The sequence below is a fragment of the Malania oleifera genome, chromosome 8 (assembly GCF_029873635.1).
Source record: "Malania oleifera isolate guangnan ecotype guangnan chromosome 8, ASM2987363v1, whole genome shotgun sequence".
NCBI lineage: Eukaryota > Viridiplantae > Streptophyta > Magnoliopsida > Santalales > Ximeniaceae > Malania > Malania oleifera.
The window spans coordinates 34351424-34369669 of NC_080424.1; the positions used below are offsets into that span (position 1 = coordinate 34351424).

The 18246-nt window shown below is 38.5% G+C and overlaps 1 protein-coding gene across 1 annotated transcript; it reads right to left on the minus strand.

Annotated features, from left to right (window-relative positions):
- Positions 1 to 3748: 3748 nt before the first annotated feature.
- On the minus strand, positions 3749 to 14493 carry LOC131162640 (RING-H2 finger protein ATL80-like). The gene is made up of 2 exons (XM_058119250.1): positions 14363 to 14493; positions 3749 to 4307 (listed from the first exon to the last, which is right to left on the minus strand). Exons 1-2 carry the CDS (start codon positions 14491 to 14493, stop codon positions 3749 to 3751), a joined length of 690 nt encoding a protein of 229 aa, XP_057975233.1.
- Between the last annotated feature and the right edge of the window lie 3753 nt (positions 14494 to 18246).

An 18246-nucleotide genomic window follows, 5' to 3' on the forward strand; every position in this document is an offset into this window, starting at 1 on the left:
GAGAGAGAGAGAGAGTGAGAGTGAGTGAGTGAGTGATTCTTCGTGTAATTTCTGCAAGGAAAACTTGAGTTTAGGTTACTTATACACCTGCTCTCGTCGACGAGTCATGTCACTTCATCAACGAGGCCACGAAGGAAGTTCGTCGACGAATTCTCATTCCTCGTTGACGAATTCTCATTCCTCGTTGACGAAATTCAAAGCTAAAAATAGCCTCTCGGTAACTTCTCGTTGACGAGACACGTGTCCCCATCGATGATCCCCTCAAGCATGTTCGTCGACGAACGTGCTATGTTCGTCGATGAACGTGCTGTGTTCATCAACGAGACCCTGTTTGAATTCCAAATTCAGTTTCTTTTTCTCTCCTCCTCCTATTATTTAATTAATATAATTCACCGGGTCTCTACATTCTCCTCTCCTTATAAAAATTCCGTCCTCGAAATTTACTATCCATATGATTCACCATCCCCTAAAAATAAATAGTCTATTTATTTTATTACTTACCCTCACTTATAGCAGAGGAATACCGTGGTTACATTCCGAGTTCTAGGAGATTACATATATATAAAATAAAATTCTCCCAAAACTAAAATACTATTCACTAACTAAACTATTACATATACTAATTAACCTGCAAAAGAAACATTTCATCATTACTTACACTTTTCTTATTACAACTAAACTTCACTGAATAAATGTGGATATTTTTGCCTTATCCGTTCCTCGAGCTCTCAAGATGCTTCTTCCATCGCGTGATTTCTCCACAGGACTTTCACTAGAGGAATCTTCTTATTACGTAATTCCTGCTCTTTCCTGTCCAGAATTTGTAGTGGTGTCTCCTCATAAACTAGTGAATCACTTAGTTCTAATTCACCATAACTGATTATGTGAGAAGGGCCTGAGACGTATTTCTTCAACATGGAGACATGGAATACGTCGTATATCCTAAATAATACAGGTGGTAAAGCTAACCTGTAGGCAATCGTTCTCACTTTCTCTAAAATCTCGAACGGGCTAATGAACCTAGGGCTAAGTTTACCTTTCTTCCCAAATCTCATAATCCCTTTTAACGGAGCTATTTTCAAAAACACATGAGTGCCGATATCAAACTCCAATTTCCTGCAGCGGGTATCAGCATAACTCTTTTGTCAGCTTTGAGCTGCACTAATTCTGTCTCTGATGAGCTGAACTTTATCATATGCTTGCTGCACTAGCTCTGACCCCACAACTCGCCGCTCATCCATCTCATCCTAGTATAAAGGAGAACGACATCACCTACCATAGAGCGCCTCAAACGGTGTCATGCCAATGCTAGCCTAATAACTATTATTGTACGCAAACTCTACTAGTGGATCCAATTACCCCCAAAGTCCAGCACGCATGCTCGAAGCATATCTTCTAATATCTAAATCGTCCTCTCAGTCTACCCACCTGACTGCGAATGGAATATCGTGCTAAAAGATAACTAAGACCCTAGAGCTTCCTGCAAGCTCCTCTAAAAAATGTGCCATGAAATGCAGGTCTCAATCTGACATAATAGACACTGGTACTCTATGTGAACAAACTATCTCTTGAATATAAATCTCTCTCAGTCGGTTAAGGGAGTAACTGATCTTAATTGGAAGGAAATAGGAGGTCTTAGTCAAGCGATCTACAATCACTCAGATTGCATTCTAGCCATACAATGTTGATGGCAACCCTGAAAAAAAAAATCCATAGATATATGATATTTCCACTCTGAGATAAAAAGTGGCTACAACTGACCTACCGGCCTCTGGTGCTCAACCTTTACCTACTGGAACGTCAAACACTGTGCTACATACTTGGCAATCTCCTTCTTCATACCACTCCATCAATAATGCTCTCACAAATCCTTATACATTTTCATATTGCCAAGATGAACTGTGTATAAAGATCTGTGAGCCTCTTTTAGGATGGTCTTTCTGATATCAGCATCAGCAGGAACACATAATCTAGAATGGAACCGCAAAGCTTCATTATCTGTAATACGAAATTCATCTCCTTGATCATTCTATACTCTAACCATTACCTTTGCTAATTTCTGATCCTCCTTCTGAGTAGATTTAATCCTTTCTTGCAGAGTAGGCTGCACTACTAAATTAGAAATACATACCTGAGGATCACTCTCAACCAACTCTATGTCGAGTCTCTCTAGATCCATTATGATCGGATACTGAATCTCCATAGTTGCCAATGAAGGTCCCACATACTTCCTGCTTAGCGCATCAGCTACCACGTTTGCTTTTCTTAGGTGGTAACTGATAGTACAATCAAAATTCTTAATAAGTTCCAACCACCTTCTCTGTCACATTTTCAGTTCCTTCTGAGTGAAAAAGTATTTTAAACTCTTATGGTTAGAAAAGATTTCACATCATTCGCCATACAAGTAATGCCTCCAAATCTTCAATGCATATACTACTGCAGTCAATTCAAGATCATGGATAAGGTAGTTCTTTTCATACTCTTTCAAATGTCTGGAAGCATACGCTACCACCCTACCATGTTGCATCAATACATAGCCTAGTCCTTTCAAGGACGCATCACTGTAGGAGACATAACCCCTCACCCCCTGACGAGATGATCTACACTGATGTCGTGACAAGCCTTTGCTTCAATTTCTGAAAGCTCTACTTACAGCTGTCATCCCATTCAAACTTGACGTTCTTCCTAGTCAGTTGCGGCAGAGGCTCTGATAATACTGAAAATTCCTCAACAAAACGACGGTAATACCCAGCCAGCCCCAAGAAACTCCTTATCTCCTGAACGTTCTTCGGTCTAGCCCAATTCACTACTGCATCAATTTTACTAGGATCCATAGAAATTCTATCCCCTGAGATGACATGCCCTAAAAACACAACCATCTCGAGCCAGAATTCACATTTGCTAAATTTGACATATAACTTCTTTTCTCTGAGCATCTATAGGACTTGCTTCAAATGCATCTCATGCTCCTCATAGCTCCTCGAATAGACCAGTACATCATCAATAAAAGTAATAACAAACTGGTTTAAATATTAGTGAGAAATTCTATTCATCAAATCCATGAATACCGTAAGAGCATTCGTCAGAGCAAACGGCATAACAAGGAACTCATAATGCCCATATCTGGTCCTGAAAGTTGTCTTCGAGATGTATTCTGCTTTCACTTTCACTTTCACCTAATGATAGCTTGATCTGAGGTCAATTTTAGAATACACTCGTGTACCCTGGAGCTGGCCAAACAAATCATCTATATAGGGTAGAGGATACTTATTCTTGATTATCACTTTATTAATTTCCCTATAATTTATACACATCCTTATGGTCCCGTCTTTCTTCTTCACAAATAATACCGAAACTCCCCATAGAGATACACTGGGTTGTATAAAACACTTATCAAGCAAATCTTGTAACTGATTCTTTAATTCTGCCAATTCTGCTGGTGCCATTTGGTAAGATGCTTTAAAGATCGGTGTTGTACCTAAAAGTAGATCAATAAGAAAATCTACCTCCCACGACTCAAATACCATTTTCAAATAAAACTTAACCCAAAAATATGTTCATTAAATCTTAGTTTACTTCTCGTAAACCCTAAATTCTAGAAAATCGGAACCCTAATTTTCTGGATACCAAGAAATTCATAACCCTAATTTAGTGAAAACAATAATTTTCAGACAAAGGAGAAAACGTAGAGAAGGAAGAGGGTGTGATGTGTGGATGAGGAGAGGGAGAAGAGAATGAACCCTTTTTTTTAGGGTAAGAACGCATTGACATTGAAATCTTCCCTCTCCCTCGCTCCGACGTCGGCTTCAGCTCCCGCGGCGGAGTTTGCCAATAGTTCGCCGCATCTCTGGCACCGGGCAATGACAAGAATCTTCTGGCAAGACGGGCACGAGGAGTGAGATCTAAGCCACATGTCGATGCATCCGACGTAGAAGCCATGGCCACACTGCAGCAGCACTCGGATTTCGTCCCCTGCGGTGAACTCCGCAAGGCAGATGGCGCAGTCGGCAAGCTTCCCCACGTGCTCGGCGGCGGTGAAGGTGGCCTTGGGAAGCAACCAAAGGACCTTCTTCTTGAGGCCCTTGTTTGTCAAGGGGGGCAGAGAGGACCGGCCACCGCCAGAGATCCGACGGATCCAGGCGCAGCGCGCAACTACAACTAGGCCCAGGACAAAAATTAGGGCATAAAGGAAGGCGGCTAGGATGACCACGAAGTCGGAGTCGACAGGCTCGACCCCTGGCGGCAGCGACGGCGACGACGTGGACGAGGACTCGGTGGACGCCAATGCGTTGACACTACCGAGAAATCTGAAGGGATGAGTTATATGGGAAGCGAGCTTAGAAGAGGAAGGAGGGTTTGGAATTGGGATTTTTGGTTTGGGAGGTTTATAGTTATTATAGTGCTGCTTTCTTATATAGTTGATCTCTCTTTGTACCCAAGGAGTTTTTTCCCGTTTTATAATAAAAAATAAATAAAATATAAAATAATACTCTGAACAGGAAATTTTTTCCCAAAATAATGCTCACGTAATCTCGCAGCTTCATGCTGCGAGATTTAAAGTGGTGGCCACTCTGCCATCGACGCATGGCAAAGAAAGAAACAGGGGTAATGTGACGTGTGGCGATGGGTGAAGAAATCTCGCAGGTCGAACCTGCAATATTTCAGAAGCGATCGAAAGGAGAGGCGACGCGTGGCTGCGAGGTTACGAGCGTTCGTGACACGTGGTGAATCTCGCAGGTCCAACCTGCGAGATTTAAGAAGCCAACGTACGGGGAGGCGACGCGTGGCTGGTAGATGACGAGGGATCGTGACACGTGTCTAATCTCGCAGGTCCAACCTGCGAGATTTGTTTTGCGCGCTAAATTCCTCCCTGAGCCTTCTCAGAACACATTCAGGCAGAGGAGAAGAGAAGAAAAGTTGCAGAGAGCTTGCAGATGACCGTTGCATGCTGCAGGTGATCGTTGGAGGTGCAGGTGACCGTTCGGGCTCGGGCGAAGGCGAGGCGAGGCTATTTAAGAGCCGAAGATGGGGTATGTTATTTAATATTTAGAAAAATAAGGTGAATATTTTATTTAGATTTACATGAGATAATTGTTTGTGTTTTGTGTTGGTTTGATATCACACGCCGCGTTCCGAGTATTTTGGTTCGTTGTTGCATCTAGAGGAAGGTTAGTTTTTTTAATTAATAATGTCATTATAGTTTATGTCTTTAATAGTATTTGTATATACTCCACATAATCATTTAAATTTTTAACAATATAATCTGAAAATTTGAAATAAAAAAGGAGGTTCAAATGAGATTAGAAAAGCTAAAAGGAGGTTTCAGATTTAGAAAGTGATGACAATAGTGATTTTGATTGTGCTGGGGGGTTATTGTTGGATAGATTTCCAAAAAAATATGGGTAGGTGTCTGGCTTCTGTGATGAAATATTGGATTTATCTTATGCTGATCCATGCCTGTCGGAAGGATAGTTTGGATTTATCTTATGCTGATCCGTGTCTGGCTCTTGTCCTTGCACATTGTAGCTTCTCTTCTTTCTAAACATAAATTTTTTTTTATGAAAAAAATAGTATGGAAAACTGAATCAAACCAATTCGTACATATATATATTTATATAGTTGTGTAGTTACGTACATATTGAGACGAAATTGTTCATATTACAAAATTATGTACATAGATTTCTAAATAATAGTGTTAATTATGTAGTTATGTATGTGGTTAGATTTCTAAATAATAATGTTAATTATGTAGTTATGTACGTAATTTAATTTCTAATGATATGTACCTACTACTATAATTACATACCTACATATTTTTGACGTATCTAAATCGAACCAATTATATAATTACGTACATGCATGCATGTTAGATGGTTTGGATAATTGAACCAAACTATTAATTATGCTTATCTAAATCAAACCAATTAGATAATTACGTACATGTTCAGATTGAATTGTTCAGAATTAAAAAATTAGGTACATATATTTTCAAATTATAATGTTAATTACGTGATTATGTAGTTTAATTTCAAATGATAGCTCGGTGTAGCCAATATTATAATTATATACCTACATAATTATGGACATATCTAAACCATACCAATTATGTAATTACGTACATGCATGTTGCATGCATATGAACCAAACCAATTGTGTACATTTATAATTGCGTAATTATGAATATAGTTGTACTGAATTGTCCATAATTATAAAATTATGTACAGAGATTTCCGAATAACGGTATTAATTACGTAATTATAGTTTAATTTCAATTGATAGACGTAGTTGAAAATATAATTACATATCTACATAATTTTAAGCATATCTAAGCTGAACCAAATATGTAATGTATGTTCATGCATGCTTATTAGTTTTTTTTATTTGGAAAATCGAACCAAATAAAATTACATGCATACACATAATTGTGTAATTATGCATATATTATATTTTAATGGTCCATAATTATAAAATCATGCATGTAGATTTTAATATTATAATGTTAATTATTTAATTATGTAATTTAATTACAAATAATAGGTATAACCAATAGTAGAATTAAAAACCAACATAATTACGGGCATATCTAAACTGAACGAATTATGCAATTATGAATATGCATGCATATTAATTAGTTTGAAAATCGAACGAAGTCAAACTACGTTCATAATTGTTTATGTAATTGTATAAATGTTCGAATTGAACAATCCATAATTATGTTATGCACGTAGAGATTTTAATTATTATACTAGTTACTTGCTCGTAGTATAGTTTTAAATGTGATACATTAAATAAATTACTATTATAAATGATTAGGTTGAAAATTTAAATGGGCCGATGGTTTAAGTGGGTAGACCTGTTTTATCCATTTAATGTTTGGGTCTAAATGGGTCACCCATTTATAACCCATTTAATTACATGAGTGTACCCTAACCCATTTAAAGAATATAATGTGCACATTAATGGATTGAAAATTATTTTTGTTCACTATTCACTTAGCATACGACTTATACATAAAATTATTGTTTTGCGTAGGTTGTTTATATTTACTGGGCGTCAATCTAGATGGCAGGAAGTTCAAGCAGTATTCCGGTTCCGGTATTGTTGTACATGGGGGGTAACATTATAACCGGCCAAACCGGTGTTAGTTATAGTATTCCGCCAGTTCAACCTATTAGAATTGGTCATAGGTGTAAATTAATTAAATTGCATATGAAGATATACAAGTATTTGCAAATTGATCCAAATCAAAATGCATTGCGGCTAACCGCGAGATACCCGATTAAGGGGCATCATGATACAATCTTCTATGAGGTTGTTCCCGTAACAAGTGATTACGGTTTGCACATGGTGTTGGATGCACACTGCGTAGGGACGACATATTTGACTGTGCAACTGTATGTTGAACTAATTCCTCATATGGGTGTCGCCGCACATGGGCAGCCGGGAACGTCTATTGAGCACGTGGTTGAAGCGGAGGAAGAAGTTGCAGATGTTGGTGGGATGCCTGTTGTGGATATGAACGAATGTCCACGATCGTCATTCGAGGCGCAGACGTATGAAGGAACTACTATCCATACGAATTTTCATGGTGTTTGCGAAGATGTTTCAGCAGAACAACCAGGATCGTTGTTCGCAATAGAGAACAACGCGCTGGACGTGGGGATGAACATCACGAACGATGTTCATTTACAAGATGACACGTACGAGGAGGAAATTGGTGAAGGGACGAACGAGTTCCCCGATGATGTCGACCCACCCCCCCGTCAATTGAACGATGGCACGGATACGGCAGATTTCATGGACGAACCTCCTATGTATGGTGTAATTGACGTAGAGGCTGCAGATTTGTCCCATGGTGACGAGCTTCCTATACGGGTAACTCGTTGGGATGAATCATCATAACTGAGTCAAGGGATGCTATTCGGGTCGAAAGATTAATTGATAGCTGCTGTACGAATATACCACGCTCGAACGCACCATGACTTCTACGTCCTGCAGTCGACCCCACTATTATGGGTTGTTAGGTGTAAGAACTCTGAATGCAGTTGGAGACTGCGCGCGATGTATCGTCAGAAACATCGATTCTTCGAAATCACTCAATATGGTGGTCCGCACACATGCTTGAATGAACTCCTCTCGCAAGACCATAGCCAAATCACGTCGTCCCTTATTGCTAGTGAGGTTGTGAATATGATAAGGGGTGATGCGTCGACCTCAATCGCTACATTGAAAGAATTCATAGATCGTCGTTTTGGCTATTCCATCTCATATAAGAAAATTTGGTTAGGCAAACAGAAGGCAATTGCCCAAGTATTTGGCGATTGGGAGAAGTCTTATCAGACGTTGCCTAGGTGGATCGAAGCAATGTGCACTTATAATCCTGGTACTGTCGTAAAGTGGAGGTGGAACCCTATACCCGGCAGCGATCAGACCGTAACATTTGTATCAGTCTTTTGGGCGTTCGCAGCATCTATTCAGGGTTTTCCCCACTGTCCTCCTGTGATCTGTATAGATAGGACACTCTTGTACGGTAAGTACAAGGGAAAACTCCTTATTGCGACGTGCCCGGATGCAAATAGGCAAATATTTCCCTTTGCATTCGCTATTGTGCAAGAGGAAAGTTTGGACACATGGAATTTGTTTTTGTGTTGTCTTCGTTCCATTACCGATAGGGACGACATTTGCCTTATATCAGATAGGCATCCAGGGATCATCGCTGCAGTGTCTCACAATCCCGATTGGCAGCCACCGCGTGCGCACCACCGATTCTGCCTTCGACACGTTGTAAGCAACTTCAGCACGAAAGTGCATAGTGTCAATCTTAAGCGAATGGCTGAGCGTGCGGGAAGGGAGCATCAGGTCAGAAAGTTTAACATGTGGATGGAGAAGATCTTCGATGAGGGTGGGGAACCCGCAAAGACGTTTTTCGATCAAATCGCTCCTCATATGTGGACTCAGTGCCACGACGGGGGCAGAAGGTATGGGAACATGACGACAAACCTCGTCGAATGTTTCAACGCCGTCCTTAAGGGCGCTCGTAGCCTCCCAATCACTGCCCTTGTGCAACTGACATTTTATCGCGTTGCACATTATTTCAATAGCCGACGTGAGGCTGCTCGTAATGCAATATCAGGAGGAAATGCATTAACTCCTCATACATTGCTTGCGATGGAAAGAAGGAAGTTGAAGGCGACCGGACATCGCGTGACGACGTTCAACCGGTCTAGAGGTACTTTCAGCATCACGACTGCGCAGTTGGGACCTCATAAAGGAAACAACGTGCAAACGCTTCGCATTCAGGATTTGCACGGCTGCTCGTGTGGGAAGTGGCAAGCCTTACACTTTCCATGCTCCCACCTTCTCGCTGCATGTGCGGAGACACGACTCAATGCCATGCAGTACGTTGAGCATTGTTGGACCACCGCCGAACATTATGCGACATATGCGGCGAATTTTCAGCCGATTATGCACGAGGCGTACTGGCCAGCATCGTCTTTGCCGACTATACAGGCAAATCCAGCGTATGCTCGACATAAAGGTCGTCCAAGGAGCTCCCGTATACACAATGAGATGCACGCTAGGGAAGGTAGGAAAAGGAGCACGTGCAGTATATGTCATCAAGAAGGGCATAATCGCATAAGGTGTCCGAGAAGGACCCACTCGGGCAATGCAGCGGGACCGTCGCGTTGATTTCGTATGCAGTTTTATACTATTTCACACCGTTTCTTTTTTATTTATACCTATTCTGATGCAACGATGCATTTCCAGGATTGATCCAGGGCCGTCCGATCCGAGCGTCTTGACGATGGGCGATCATCACAGGGCCAGCCGAGCGTGGGCTGAGGGGCATGCGGAGCCCCTGTGCTGCCAAGGGGGCACGCAGTTTGCCGAGCGTTGGTTAGAGGCAGACCCCCTCATTGTCCAGCTGATACGCGATGCGGGGTTTTATGGCATTTATCGGATTGCTCATATCCAGCTTGATTGGCATCTTGTCACATCATTAGTAGAGCGATGGAGACCCGAGACGCACACGTTCCACCTACCTCATGGTGAGGCCACCGTCACATTACAGGACGTAGCTATTTTGTTCGGGTTGCCGATTGATGGGCGAGCTGTCATTGGTCGCACTGCCGGACCAGTGGAGGGACCTACAGACCGTCAGGGTCGACTCGCCCTGCGTACTATGTGCGAGCGTTTGTTAGGCGTTGTTCCGCCTAACAGCGAGTTAGTTGGTGCACACATCCGTATACGGTTCCTTGAGGGGGATGCGTTTCGTGAGCTCCTGGCACATGCAGATGTTCAGACAATAGCATGCCACGCACGAGCCCACTTGTTGCGTTTGATTTGTGGAGTGATCTTCTCGGATGTTTTCGGCAGTTATGCGCATCTTATGTTCCTTCCACTTCTTGAGGACTTCAGAGCGTGTCACTCGTACAGTTGGGGGTCCTCCACTTTGGCGTGGTTGTACAGGGAGATGTGTCGCGCCGCGCACCACTCGAAGACACAGATTGCGAGCCCCCTTCGCTTACTCCAGGTTTGGGCTTGGGAGAGATTTCCTTCATTCGCGCCTACGCGGCGAGGTTTCCTGCAGATTGAGAGGGGTCAGGACGGTCGTCCGATTGATCCTCTCCCGCTCGCATATCGGTTAGTACCAATTTTATCTATCCCTATGTATTCACTCAATAACTATTACGAATACTAATTCGTAATATGTAGTAGTCTTGCATTTGGGAACTTAGATTTCATCTTATACAGATGGAGGGACGACTTGAAGGCATCGATGGTTGCGCTTCACACATTGCCCTGGTACAGGTTCGAGTTGGACATGCACTGGGAGCATGAGGTATAAATCAGTTAAAGTATAGCAGATGAAAGCATTTCTTTCTTTCTTTCAGTTGTGTATAGTCCGCTTAACTTTTTGTTTTGTCTAACTGCAGTTTATATGGATGCCCTACACGGATGAGATTTTAGCCGACATGCCGCCTGCCTATGCAGACGGGAGGGACCTGTGGGTAGCGCGAGTGCCACTCATATGCTTTCATATTATTGAGCGGTATCTCCCCGATCGAGTCATGCGACAGTTCGGGTTTCGACAGGTCATTCCCGCCCCATTTATGACTTCGGGGGTAGATATTGTTGGGGACGATCTCCACGGCATGGATGGGCGCGGTCGAGGGGTCACAGACTGGTCGAGTACGCACGCGATATTCGTCACTGCGTGGGAGCATCGGCGAGAATACATCGTACGAGGAGTGGCGGAGCACAATCCGATGCGTCTAGATGACCCATACTTCACTTGGTATAGGTCTATCACACGCCGCTTCGTCGACAGGACCGCAGCTGTATATTTGAGCCTCGTAAGAAAATTAATGCCAAAACTCATTTTATTATATATACGTTCCGATTTGAATGCGTTAATAAAATATGTTCATATCCTGCAGGCTGACATAGTCATTGAGGCAGAGCAGATCTCGTCGGATCCTGCGATCCACCGATTGATGAGTGCTGCACTGGACCTTGTCCACGAGGACGGTCGACGGATCCCAGAACGAGGAGGTCAACCTGATGTACTAGCACGAGGAGGTCGACCAGCTCCAGTACGAGGAGGACGACATGCCTCCTCTAGTCGTCCAGGGACTCCCATGTCCTCCCCACCAGTCGTACAGGCCGAGTACTTGTTCGGCCCGTCAGCGCCTTATGCGCCTTCCACTGCAGCTCATATTGTCGGACCATCGAGCAGACCGACTGATGCCCCATTCGACTCTGCTGCTACCCCATCCATGTCATTTTTATTGGACGATCTTTTCGATGGGGTGGAGGTCGATGCACCCCCTAGGCCGCCTCGTTCTCGTCCCGAGACATCGTATCATTTCTCACCGCGTGCGCTCCGCATGGCTGATGATGATGATGCAGCACCTCTTGGGGGAGAGGATTCACATCCAGCACGACAGGCTAGGACACCTGATGATGTTGACGAGCAGGGAGAGGGTAGACGCAGACGGAAGCCACCACGACCCCGGAGACGACCTCGCTGCGGCACAGAGTAGTTTAGCATTACTGTAATTGCATTTTATTTGTATGTATATCATTGATTGTTTTGATTTCATTTGTATATAATTGATTATTATTTTTATTCTTTTGTATATATCATTTAATAATAAGTATCTCTAAAGAATTCAATACTGCCAAATCTAAAAAATGACACATAATTCGTATCGTCTAAATTTGCATGTCTAGTTAAGTTAATTCCTTAAATTCAATTGTCTTTTACTGCAAAATTCGTATTGCTAAAATTTGTATGTCTGCATGCATTTACGTGCGTCATCAGATGCAAACGTGTTTCAGCACTTTAAACATTTACACGTTAACGTACCCTCACCGCCATATACTACATGCACCAAAAATCTTAGGGAGCACTTAATATATGTTCTCTCCATTAAACTCCTAGTTAATTTGTCTTAAAGTATATTAATTAATTACGTATATTACTTTTAATAAAAAAATATAATTGATTAAGTGATATATTAATTTTGAGAGTGTGTATATCCTTAATTAAAGTTTATTTCATGATTTCTCTAAACTTATACTTTAATTAACTATCCAAATTTAAAGTTCAAACTGCATGTAGTTACAACATGTAAGAATCGTTAATTTTGCATTTCAATTTAAATTTGTATAATTACAAAAAGTTTAGTATGGTTTTCTCTGCCGGCCCTAATTAAATATGAATGGGTGACTAAGACAAAAAAACATTCTAACAATAATCCAATTTGACCCAAATCCTACTTTCAAACACCAAAAGGATGGGTCAAAATAATTGGTTTAGTATGCGGATAGTCAAAATATAATAAAAAAGAGTAAAAACAAAAAAATTAAGACGTACGAAGAGGTATTGATGCTGCTATTATCTTTCATACACTCCTTAGAGAGACTATATGCATGTAATATAATATTTATAATTACATATGTAAATTAGAGTCTTAATGCTGCTAACTGAGTTCGTCATACTTGTTTTCAAGTTGATTAAGCTTGTGTTAGAAATAGTCACACTCCTTACACGATTAGCTTTTGTCAACTCACGATACTCACGGATCAAATTTCATTATCTATTTCCCATTCATTTTGAAATTGGATTTTATTAGTTTTATTTTTTGAAAATTATGCATAATTTTAATTTAATTATATTTAAATTCATATCATCATTTTATTTTCATTTTAATTAAAAAATGTGTACAGGATAAATGATTTAATCCCAAAAAAAAATTTATTTTTAGATATAAAAATTTTTAACAAGAAGTTTTCAAAATAATTAAATATTATTGTGAAAGTTATAATGATTATGTTCTAAGTGTTCCAAGTTAGGAATATACATTTTTACAGTAAAATGGCATGATAACTGGTTTGTGCGGCCTCGTAGGTGGGGCTAGACACTGGTTAGCCCTCCAATATCAGCCTAACTGTATCCATATGTATATGCCTATAACACAAAATGCTGTATAAACATGGTACTCTAAAAGTTTATAAAATATTAGTTTTGTAAAACCATGTAAACTGTAGTTTTGTATAGTTGTAGCTCTATAAATAAAACTGTATAAATTGTATTTCATAACTCTGTAAAAACTATATAATTACAAATCTATAAATTTGTATAAAATTCTATAAACGTTTCAGTATTTTCTCATGCCACACAATTAAATACAACTTTATATATATAAACTATAATATTGTATAATTTCCATGCTTTATTTAGTTTAAAATCATACTCTATAACTCATATTCAACTACTGTGCTATATTGGTAAAATTTCTAAAAAAATCAAATTATTTTTTTAACATGTAAATGACTTAATTCCTCTTTTGAAGATATATAGGTAATCTACTTCATAGATTTAGCCATAACTAATATAAAAAAAACTCAAATCCTCTTGAATTTCTCACTTAGGTATGCATGTGTTTGTCATGTGTGTTCTTTATATTATTTATTTTTTCTTTTTGTCAAAGTAATAGGATTTTTATAAATCGTGTGAAAGCCTTGTCAAAGGCTGGTTCTTCAAAAAAGAAAAAAAGAATCATTTCAAACGATATATACACACACAAAAAATAATCGCGACAACTATTTAATGAAATTGGTATTTTAGGGTTTTAACCCTTTAAATTATCAATAATGAAGATTTAAAGTGTTACATTTTTTTATGCATAATTGTACTCCTAAAATTAATCTCTTTAAAAAAAAATTTTCAAAAATAAAATAAAGTAGCGATTCTGTTTTCAAAAATTAAAAAAAAAAAATGACAAGTAAAATATACCAATTGTTTGGTACTCTACCTTATTTGATTTTAAAATAAGTGCCTATTCCCCTGCACATGTGCTGAAAGGCCAACGGGTTGGCGTCGTCCAGCGCCATTTTTTTCTCGAAGGAAGCAGCAATTGCCAGAATATCAGAAGCTGGTGCAAACGGCCGGCAGAGGAGGAAGGCTCGGGGAGAAGCAGTCATGCAAATCTCGCAGGACTAACCTGCGAGATTTATTTCTCAAACTCCGCGCCACGCGTTACCTTCCCATTCGTTCATGAGTTTTAAATCTCGCAGCTTCATGCTGCGAGATTTGTTTAAATCTCACTCCTTCCCGTGCCACGCGTGACCTTCCCATTCGTTCATCAACTTTAAATCTCGCAGCTTGGTGCTGCGAGATTACGTGAGCATTATTTTGGGAAATATTTTCCCAACTAGAGTATTATTTTATATTTTTTTTTATTTTTAATTATAAAACGGGAAAAAACTCGTACCCAAGAGCTTTTACTTATTTATATATGCTTGTTTCTCCATACAAATAAATAAATAAATAAATGTTATTTTTATTCTAAAAAAATATTATTTATGTTTTTTTTAGCTAAGCAATATTATGTTTATGTTTTTAATTTTCCCAAAAATATCTTCAAGATTTGTTTCTTTTTCTATCTTTTATTGCTTCAATTTTGAGTTTGGATTAGGATAATTTTGTTCTTAAAAAAAGTGAGAATGATACACGTAAGATTCTTATTATGAGTTTTTTTTTTTTTTAAGTGGGTTGTAATTTATTAGATAAAATTAAGTATTAAGTTTTGTACCTACTAAGTTCTCTCTTTTTTTTTTCCTTAATAGAATTGTGTAGATTTGTAAAATACACATTGTCAATAATTTTTAGTATGAAATTATATTTATTTAAAATTTTTAGATATTTTTAAAAATTAAATTATATTTATTTTTTAATAATGAGTTTTTTTAAGTGGGTTGTAATTTTTTGGATAAAATTAAGTGTGAAGTTTTGTACCTACCAAGTTCTCTCTTTTTTCCTTAATAGAATTATGTAAATTTGTAAATTACACAGACTATCAATAATTTTTAGTATAAAATTATATTTATTTCAAAAAATATATTTTTTTAAAAAAAAAATTCATTCCGTAGATTGATAAATTTAAACAATTACATCACTTGAATGGTTAAGATTTTGACTATTTTGTTATTTAAACAATTGCATCACTTGAATGGTCAAGATTTTTAACAATTGCATCACTTCTAAAGCGCAATATAGTAAATCCTTGGCATGTAAATTTTCATGCATTAAATTAATCTTATTATCATTTATAGACATACAAATTCCCTTAACAATCACCTGCAAGAACCTCCAGTTCATAGATTTTATAAATATTTTCATCCTTAATTTCCAGGTGGTGTAATCGACACCACAAAATAATGAAGGTTCAGTAAGTGACTATCCCTCACCAAATGAGGATACACCATCAAGAGCCATTACGATCTTTGACACAAGCGGTTAAACTTTTTTGCAACAAGACTCTGATACTGATTGAGAGGAATGGTGTATTCCCAAGAGAATGGTGAATTGGAATATTTTAAACTTCCTAGGTCAAATTTAAATCACATATGGTATTTTTGCAACCTAAGATCTTTCTAAGCAAATACCAATTTCATAGATATACAAAGCATGTATGTAAAATGATCAAGAAAATAAATAATTAAACAAACATGTGCTAAAATTAAAGTGCAGAAAGTAAAGAGCGTAGGGAAGAGAATAACACAGTTATTGTTATCGAGGTTCGGCCAAACCAGCCCTACATCTCTGCCTAAAGCTAACCAACAAGAGGATTCCACTATTTGCTTACTTAACGAGCGGAGTGATGCCATTTACACTCTCCTTAAGGGGCGGAGACTCCCCAGCTCAATTACGAGGCTGAGCCACATCCAATTCTCCTTACGAGGCGGAGACACCTCAGCTCAACTCACTAGGCTAAGCCAAATTATGCACGCTTTACGGGATGGTGCAAATCCTAACTTTCCTAACCGAGTCTAAGGCAATCCGGGACTCTTAACAGGGCGAGTCTCCCTCTTCAGGCCACGCCTGGAATACAGCAGATAATATTTTTGTGTACAAACAAAATGCTTCTACAAAAGCAGAAATGTACAAATTTGAAGCTCTAAAATGCATTCACACAAGATATGAATTTAAGCTCAAGTGAGTATGTGTGTTTTTCTTAAAATAATTTTGCAATCTTTGAAAATGATTTATATGATAAGCAGTTCAAAGATTTAACCCTAATGAACATTTCTCCAAAATATTTTTCAATGAAAGTGTAGGAGAACCTAGGGTTTTAGTTTTCCAAATAATTTTTGCCAAAGGAAAAATTATGATCTTTGATTTAAAATGACAATGAATACATCAAACATCTTAAACCCTTAAAAAAATATTCCTAACAACGATTTTAAAATTTTTAATTTAAGGGAAATAAGGGTTTTAACTTAAAATGAATTTTGTAATAAATACAAGTGAGCTTTTGAATCTTGCAATGAATGTGCAAAGATTCACAAGCTAGGAGTGGTTTCTCCAATAAATATTTATCAAGAAAATATATGGAGAAAACCTAAGCTTACTCTCAAATATGATATTCAAAATAAGGATTGAGTGAGAGTAAGTGCTTTGATATGAAAAATGAATGTGCAAAATGAATGCTCTCTTCAAAAGATTTTCAAATGAATGATGAAAAGAGAGTGAAAAATGAATAAAGAACAAGAAATATTTTGAGACAATTTTCTAGCTAATCTTGTTGCTAATTAAGCTTATGAAAGAAGTATATATAGATTCTAGAAAATTTTGACAGTTAGGGACACACTTGGTATTTTTACATTCATTTAATTAAAAAATTAAACTTGTTTAGGCGCTAAAAAATACCCAAACCCCGAGAGGTTCGATCAATCGGGGGCTTCGCTGGTCGGCTGACCAAAGTCATAAATTCAAATCTTAAAGAGGTTCGGTTGGCTGTGGAATGAGCTGTTTGGCTAGCCAAGACGATTTCCCAAACCTTTGTAACTTCGATCGGCTGGCCTAAGGTTCGGTTTGGTGAGCTTCAAAGGTCGGTCGGCTAAAGCCATTTTGAACTATAGTCATCGGTCGGCTAAGCCTTTGACTTTGGTCAATTTTCTTTGGTGGGTCGGCTGGGGCTTTCCTATTATAAAATGGTCAGTAGGCCGAGGTTGTCGGCCGACTAAGGCGTTTTAAGCTAGAGAAGGCCGGTCGACCAAGCATAGTGAAAAACCAAATTTGTAGCCCTATTTTGACCCTAAATGACTTAAACCCTTTTTGAATGATTTTAGTTTTTATGAAAAATATTTTTCATGAAAAATTTGGTACCCTAAGGTATGTCTATGGTCTTTGTTTAATTTCCTACGATCGGTCTATGGTCATCCTAAGCTTGGTATTCATTTCATGCATTTCATACATTATTACAGTCCAAAACATAAATGCAATTACAAAAATATAGTGTTCTTCTTTCTTACTCTTCTGATCCATCATGGAATACGCCAAGTTGTATAGCTCAAAGTTCTTTATGGCATCCATTTTTCCCTTATCATATGTGCATACTAGATTATAGACATGTTCAAGCACTCAAAGCATAGATAAGATACTTGTGCTTTGTCAGCATCAAATTAGAGATTTGACTCAAAAAGTTAACATCTTCTATTTCTTAAATGATATTTACTTCTTCTCTTTTCTTCTAAATATTTCATTTTATAGGCAAAGAAAATTGACTATTGGATGGAAAAAGCAACATCGATTGTCCTTATCCTTGTTGGAATGAAAATGAAGGCATACTCTGATATGTAGTTTTAAATGAATCTAACTTAATCCTATTTAATAACACCCTTCTTACTTACATTTATGATATTTTTTTATAACTAATATTATATATATATTAA